The sequence below is a fragment of the Morus notabilis genome, unplaced genomic scaffold (genome assembly GCF_000414095.1).
Source record: "Morus notabilis unplaced genomic scaffold, ASM41409v2 Scaffold73, whole genome shotgun sequence".
NCBI classification, from domain to species: Eukaryota; Viridiplantae; Streptophyta; class Magnoliopsida; order Rosales; family Moraceae; genus Morus; species Morus notabilis.
In genome coordinates, this window is record NW_010358777.1 from 1,218,081 (window position 1) to 1,226,602 (window position 8,522).

General features: G+C 36.8%; 1 protein-coding gene across 1 annotated transcript; it reads left to right on the top strand.

The window, feature by feature from the left end:
• The first annotated feature begins 962 nt into the window (after nt 1-962).
• LOC21409203 lies at nt 963-2,711 on the top strand. Its single transcript, XM_010093396.2, has 2 exons — nt 963-1,362; nt 1,741-2,711. Exons 1-2 carry the CDS (start codon nt 1,043-1,045, stop codon nt 2,594-2,596), a joined length of 1,176 nt encoding a protein of 391 aa, XP_010091698.1. The 5' UTR covers nt 963-1,042; the 3' UTR covers nt 2,597-2,711.
• Nucleotides 2,712-8,522: the final 5,811 nt, after the last annotated feature.

Genomic DNA, 8,522 nt, shown 5'->3' on the forward strand with positions numbered 1-8,522 from the left:
GACATGAAATGGACAGCGATATTTACGGATAAAAGTTCAAAGTCTATCCCTTTAAATAGTAACTTATTAAAAATATCTTTTGTTAAAAAAAATTATCTTTTAATTAGTTTTAATTTAAAAAATAAAATAAATATGAATTAATGTTAAGAGATAAAAATAAAAAAAGCTCCATTTGGTATTTTTAATAACATTATCCATAAAAAAAGTTCGGGCTTTCAAAAAAAAAAAAAACAACAGCTTAACAAAACGACAATAACATAGACACGATAACAAAAATCAAACGACATGAACATGATCACCGCAATTAACTTATGTAGAACATATGGGAAAATGGGAAATTGGCATCATGATGATAAAAAGAGAGAAACATAATAAGAAAGACATTATTTGTAAATGAAAAACACCTTGGAAAAGATAATGACAATGCAAAAAATAAAAAATAAAAAATAAAAACGACAAGAGATCGAGAGAGAGAATGAAAACGACATTAACATGAAAACGAGCATAATTGGTTGGCTGACAGAGTTGAAAAACGACAACAATTCAGAAATCCCATATTTGGAAAACGACAACAGTTTGCAGTTCATTGACTGCGAGGTTACCGATTATTATTGGCCAATTTAGTTCATAAATTTGAACAAAAATTTAAATTTTATGAGAAAAATACTATAATAAAAATGTTCAAACCTATAAACTAAAACCTATGTCACGATGCATCAAGATATTTCGTGAAGACGAACTTTCGCCAGCTGCGGCTTGATAGTTTGTATATATATCCGATATGTCAATCTTCCTGTCACTTTCGTTATCATTATTTAAATAACAATAATTAGTGGTTAACCTTGTTTATTAAGACTCATTATTAGCTTGGAACATATAAGTCCATCCAAAGATTCTTTGAACGTGTATAAACACGTTGTTGACATTTCTTATATCTACATGAAAGATTAGGCCAACAAACAGAGACAGATAAGAAAAGAAAAAGTTAAAATCAAGAGGAAAGAACAGAAAAGCAAAGAGTTTTTATTTTTTATTTTTAAAAATGTATGTGACAAGGCCTCTGTCATTGCTTAGAAGGTCACCTGAGCTGCTCACTTTGGCACCGCAAGAGGGTCCGAATTCCGGTTATCTGGTGATTTTCGATGAGGAATGTGAGACGACGACTTGTTTCGGATTGTGCAAGGACAATTCAATCAGAGGCCTGCCTTTCCCTCAGAACAAGGACCTCACCATTCGCTATTCAACAGGCGTTGGAGAGAACTCTGAGACTTACTATGATGGTGTAGTTTTCATTCCTGTGCTTGATCAGCCTTTGTCTTCCAATCTCTACTATGTAATCCGGCGTCAAGGAAAACATAAAGGGTATGTACAAAGTCATGTTTTAAGGCCTTAATGATTGTTTATCTAATTAATTCATAAAAGCGGTCAAATTAGCAAAGACAGTTTCATAGTTACTACTTAATTTTAGCTTATTTTTGTTGTAAATGGATGTAAGGAAGACTTGCTCTAATTTTGTCAATGGTACTATTATAAATTGCTTATACTCTGGCCAAATCTTTAGAATAGCCCAATTTGCTATCCATGTGTTTGTCATTATGTCTTTGTTGCTGCTTTCTATGACATGATATAATAGGAATTTTAGGAAAATAAAAGAACAATTAATTGAAGCATGCAGGACTCAGAATTAATCTGTAATCATCATACTAATTCCAATTATAAATACTATGTTTGCTTAAATAGGGAAGCCAGTGCCAGTTCAAAGGAAGAGGACATGGGAACATGTTGTTGTTGCAAATATATTAAAGATGTTAAGCCAAGACCATTGGATCCTTTGGACATTTATCAGCAAGTTCAGATCAATCACAAGAAGCACCGGGGCTTCACAGCCGTGTCAGTAGCACAGGACGGGTTTCCTCCTAATTTCCTGCGGAGAAAATACTGGGAAGTCTACATGAGAACACCCCGCTATTACCAACTAGACGAAGCTCCGGGGCTCGACTCTTCCCTGCGAGCCCGACTCCCTAATTTCAACTTCTCCCCGTCAAATTTGAGCTCAGAAACCGTGGTGGTGGGAAAATGGTACACCCCTTTGGTCTTTGTGAAGGAAGATTATGGAAGGCTGAAGGAGCAGATGAAGAAATCCATGTTTTATGAGGTGACACTCGAGCAGAGATGGGACAAGATTTTCGAATGTGACAATGCCGAAAAAGTTGTGTATGTAGATGTTGTTGTTGATAGAGAAGTGGCTTGTGTTGATGAGAAGGAGGCTGTGTGTGATTGGGGACGTGTTGATGATGGGGTGATATGGTTTAGAAGTGCTCAAAATAATGAAGGACAAGATTCAAGATTACTTGGGCTAAATGTGTTGGTTGTGGAGAGAATGAGATGGGAACAAGAAAGAGTTGGGTTTAGATATAATGAGTTTGAAAGGCAAGTGAAAGTGAAAAGGACTGAGGAGTTTGAGGGGAAAGGTGAGTGGAGAAAGTTCGGTTGTTATGTTTTGGTGGAGAGGTTTGTGTTTAAGAGAATGGATGGAAGTGTTTTACTGACACATGATTTTAGGCACACTAGCCAGATTAGGTGCAAATGGGAATGAGAATTTTTGTAACACTTTACAGAATATAATTTTACCTTGCCAATTTAAGTATATTATGCTTGTTTGTTTGGACAGAATATAATTTTACCTTACCAAGTTAAGTATATCATGCTTGTTTGTTTGGTTTTAGGAATTCTAATCTATATATAGTTTCCTTTCAATATGTGAATTTCTGTTTAAGGTAGCTGAGGATTTGTACAATTATTATCCGAGTGTGATCTCACTTTTTTGTTTTTCTTCATTTTGTTTAATATGACAGAAATTTCGTTTTGCATTTGTAAAGCATTCTTCAAAATTGGATTTTTACTAGGAAGTAACCAAGTAATGATCAAAATACTCTTAGAAAAGAAACAACATAAAAATATTCAAGTCTTCTTCCCAAGTTGATTGAGGTTGGAAGCTTTCACAAGAAAGGGCAAGTCAAATAATCTGATCAAATTTAATGATATAGGGACACGACTTTGAGGCGGTCCTTTGTTTGTGGAGAAGAGGATAACTATGTTGTATCCTGTCCTATTACTTTCAATAATTACTATTGAAAAGACATTATTCAACGAAAAAAAAATCAAAACTGATAAGCCACATCTATCATATCCGAGCAGTTTTATATTACAATAAAAGCTTTAGGAACAAAACAGTTGAACATTGATTATTCAGAGCACCTTTCATAAAACATTAGCACTTAAAGATTGAATTGAATACGTCAGTGTTCTAGAGTGTTCTGATAAGAACCAAGAAAAAATTATTATTGAAAACAATAATTAGACTCGATTACAAGATAGATTGATAGACGTTCGAGAGATTTACTAGTTCTCCCAAGAGTTTTCTCAGTTTACTCTAATCAATTTCTTGCCTTTAGTCTCTTTCTATTCCTTATATACTACTACTAACTAGCTTAACAAATATAACAAACTACTAACCACTTATTATATTGATTACTAATTACTAACATAATCCTATTCGCTAAAATTTTTAGGCCCAACCCCTATTGAGCCAGAAGTAGGCCCAATAATGTTGGAATTACGCAGTCCAGACCCAATCACGCAAGAATCGGACCTAACCACACCGGAAACACGTGACCCAGCTCTCATTTGGCTGGAATTTTGAAACTCAGCCCCACCGACCCTAAGTTTTGAGCCAAACTTTCATGTCCTAACCATAATATCACCAGAATTGAGTGGGTCACTACTATACCGGCCGGAAACAACCTTAACATCGCCGGAATCATGTGTCCCAGTCCAAACCGCAGCGAAATTAATAGCGTGTGAATAGTGTGTGCATATCTCTAGGCTTAATTGTATATATATTCTCTAATCAACTTTTCCTTTATTACTTGATATGTACAGGTTTTGTTTCCTTATTTATAGATTTTGTTTACCATTTCTCTTGTATAAATACCACAGCTGATTAATGAAAAGCTGAGCACAAATTATCAAATCCTCTACTATTGTATTATGGTATCAGAGCCTTTCGAGGCTAACGCCTAAAGCATCTGTCGCCCACCTTTTTCCTTCTCACATTGCTTCAAAACTTCAGCCCCTTCTTTCTTTTCTCACCATGGCTGATTCCTCACCAAACACTGCCACTTCCTCCATTTATCGTCCCACTGTGTTTAATCCTCTTGACCATGGTAGTCACCTTATTTCATTCAATGTGGCGGCACAAGCACCGCTCAAACTCACTGCCACCAACTATGTCTCACGACGGCTTCAATTTCACACCTTGTTGATCGGATATGATCTCATGGGATTTGTCGACGGCACTCGACCATGTCCTCCCGCTCTCAAGGCCACCACGACAACCACTGCCGCCGCTGCACCGCCACAACCCAACCCCGAGTACTCATTGTGGATTCGGCAAGATCAATTGATTTTCAATGCAATTATTGGCTCTCTTTCACCATCACTTATTCTGTTCATCGCCACCCCCTACACATCGTTCGACGCTTGGAAAATCCTTGCCGATACCTATGCAAAGCCATCACGAAGACGCATCACACAGCTCAAAGGTCAACTGACCAACCCACTCAAAGGTACTCAATCCATCACTGAATTTCTGCAATGGATTAAATGTAGAGCGGATGAATTGGCTCTATTGAATATGCCAATGGACATCGAGGATCTCACCCTCAAGGTTCTCAACGGCCTTGATGACAGTTATAGTGAAATCGTAAACGTGATTCATGCACATGAATCTCCGATCATGTTTGAAGAACTACATGAGAAGCTCATCATGTTAGATGCCAATCGGAAAAACAAGTCCAACAACACCACCGGCGCTACCCATCTCCCTGCCACCGCACATCCGACCTCGGTGAATCCCACTGCCCGGTCCAACTACCGCGATCCTCATCGCCAGCCGCCACAGCCTGTAGCTCTTCTATATTCACCAAGATAATACTCTCCTCAGGCCCAATCACCCGGACCATCCGGCACCAATCCACAGCGTCCAAACAAGCCTTATTTAGGGCGTTGTCAATTTTGTGAAAAGCAAGGCCACTCCGCTCGGCACTACACCTTTTTGCAACGTGTCCCTTGGCCACCTCAGCCACGACCTCCCGCGCCTCCCGCTTCTTCGCCGGCCTATACCGTACAGCGCCCATACAATGTACCTAGTGCTCATATTGCCACTCATATGACTCCGTCTCACTTTGAATGGCTTCTTGACTCGGGAGCCTCTCATCATATAACGGCGGACCTATCCAATCTCTTTTTACACACTCCGTATAAGGGAATTGATGATGTGGTGATTGGTGATGGCAACGGTTTGACGATTACTCACTCTGGCTCATTCTCACTGTCTCATAATAATAGTCAATTTTACTTTGATAATGTGCTATGCGTACCTGCTATGAAAAAGAACCTCATTTCTGTTTCTCAACTCTGTAAAACTAACCATGTGTCTGTTGGTTCCCGAATCGAATTCGGGTGCGGAAGCATGGGGAGAGGCGGATCGTGTATAACAAAATTTTTCATAAAACTTTTGAGATACTCTATAGATTATATTAATTTATGCACGAATAAATTAATCGCATTAATTTACATATCAAGAACTCAATCCGGAAAAATACTTGAAAGCCGACTCGGATGATAACTTGAGTTCTTTGACCACGAACAGTCCTTATTCCAAGTTTGTGTTTAGAATACCAAAGTCTTCCACGTCAATTCTTTGATTCCACGTAGACGTGTGTGTAGGCACACATGAGACAAAACAGGTTTCTTAAACACTCGAATTTCCACAAACACCAACGCATGCACGATGTGGAATTTTTAGAGAAAAATATTTTTGGTATATTTTTTTCTTTGAGAAATTCGGCCACCATTGATTTTAGGGCTGAAAAATTGTTTCAAAAATTATATTCACAATTTTCTATCATTCTCATATTTAAAGAGTAAAAGTCAAACTTTAAAATAAAATCAAATCCCTATCTCTAATTTGAATTTTGGAACAAAAAATCCCTTCCCCTTATCCACAAGGTGGCCGGCCACACACTTAGGGTTTTACCCTGTGTGTGGCGCCAACAACAGATAGGGAAGGAATAGATTTTATCCTTTATCCAATAGTCCAATTTTAATTCAAATTCAAATTCGAATTTAAGTCAAACTTAAATTAATTTGAATTCTAAATTGAACAACTTATCAAATAAGTTTAAATGGATAAATCTAGATGTGTTCAAATTTAAATTTAAATAATCACATTATTTAAATAATAATTAATTTTCAATTAATTATTTTTTGAGTATTTAATTTTAGAATTCCGTAATTCTAAAATTCTCATTTTGCCCATTGTGTCTGGTAGAATTACAAGGACGACGCGGGGACTAATGGACCTATAATCCCGAAAAATTCTGAGATTTTCTTGGTCACTACATAATTAAGCACTTTAATTAATTAATTAATTCTATTAATTCCAATAGTTACTCCACTATAAACTTGGAATTGAACTCTCGAAATTATAGACATTAATTACTTCTAAACTGGGAAGTGTCCATTTAATATAGTCATTACATATAGATTAATCCTCCATAAATAATTCATAATTAGAGTCAGGTAGAATCCGTTAACCTCTCTAATTATATCTGCATCCTTGAGTACCATTGATTCTCTAATGGATAGTGATTCATAAAACACATTCATGAACCTCAGAGCTCCTACTGGTCCAAGTACCGAATCAACCCTCAAGAGAATTATTTATGTACTTCTTTCTTAAGAAGGAATGGATTCCATCTCGTATAATAACATTCCAAGCTACCTATTTCATTATGTCTCCAAAATACAAGGAATAGGATTCAGGGTCTCGGAATCCGTACCGAGTAAATCAAAAGACATAAATCCATAAATAGGAGTTTGCTAAGAACTCAGGATTAAGATCATTCTATATATGACTATCGGTAGACTCAATTAGAATTTCTATGCTTAACGAAAATTATTAGAAATTCATATTGTATCTGCGTCCATGTTCCACATAATCTCATTATGCGAAATACACTCATTCAATATTTCGCCATATTAACAGTGCGGATAACACCGTTCCATTCTAAATGGGAATGACATGTATTAATAATGTTTTAATTAAAGATTCTGAACTTTAATTATATTCATTATGAACAATTACTTTTGATTATTATCCTTAAATATTATCTCCTCGTATACAACACTTATATACCATGTTTAAGGTTACATAAATAATTAAGGAATTTTATTTGATATTCATAAAATATTCATAAATATATGCACATACAATGATGAATAAACTCTTTTATTAATCAAGTAATAAATATCCTTTTACATCTTATGCTTCTAGGACACTATTCCCAACAATCTCCCACTTGTCCTAAAGCAGGTGTGTCATGTCTCTAATCCCAAATCCATCTAAGTGCCGATCAAATATATTCAATGACTATGTCTTGGTGAACGGGTCAGCAAGGTTGTCCTCTGACGCGATCTTCAGACCCGCTACATCGCCTCTATCCACAATGTCTCTGACCAGGTGGTATTTCCTTTCTATATGTTTCGCACTCTTATGGCTTCTAGGTTCCTTTGAATTAGCCACCACTCCACTGTTGTCACAGTATAGCTTAATTGGCTTATCCATATCTGGAACAACTTCCAGATCAGTTAAGAACTTCCTGAGCCATGTAGCTTGTTTTGTGGCTTCACAAGCTACAACATATTCAGCTTCCATGGTAGAGTAAGCAACACACTTTTGCTTTATACTTCTCCATACCACGGCTCCTCCATTAAGAGTGAACACAGATCCAGATGTCGACCGTCGACTATCTCTATCCGATTGGAAACCAGAATATTTGTATCCGGTGAGAGACAGATCTTCTCCGGAATATATTAACATATAGTTTCTCGTTCTCTTAAGATACTTGAGAATACACTTTACTGCAACCCAATAATCTAATCCTGGGTTGGACTGGTAGCGACTGACCACTCCCACTACATAATAGATATCTGGTCTTGTACACAACATGGCATACATAAGGCTTCCCACGGCCGAAGCATAGGGATATCATCTCATATCTTCTTCCTGTTGTGGAGTCTTTGGACATTGTTCCTTAGAAAGATGAATACCATGCCTAGAAGGCAAATTCTCTTTCTTGGAATTCTGCGTCGAATACCTAGACAACACTTTGTCTATATAAGATGCCTGTAACAACGCCAAAAGCTTTTTCTTATGATCTCGAATAATCTTAATCCCAAGAACATAGCTTGCCTCTCCCAAATCTTTCATTTGAAATTGGTTGGCTAACCACTTCTTTACATCTGTCATCAATCCCACATCATTCCCAATGAGTAGGATGTCATCAACGTAAAGAATTAAGAAGACCACTTTCTATTTTTTCTTGTACTTGTAGATGCATGGTTCATCAATATTTTGATCAAATCCATAAGACTTTACAGCCTCGTCAAACCTGATA

Bases quoted from the DNA above. Each gene is read 5' to 3' on its own strand.
- LOC21409203 (XM_010093396.2), top strand. From the start codon at position 1,043: ATGTATGTGACAAGGCCTCTGTCATTGCTTAGAAGGTCACCTGAGCTG. The intron at 1,363-1,740 runs GTATGTACAAAG...TTGCTTAAATAG, and splicing joins CGTCAAGGAAAACATAAAGG to GGAAGCCAGTGCCAGTTCAA.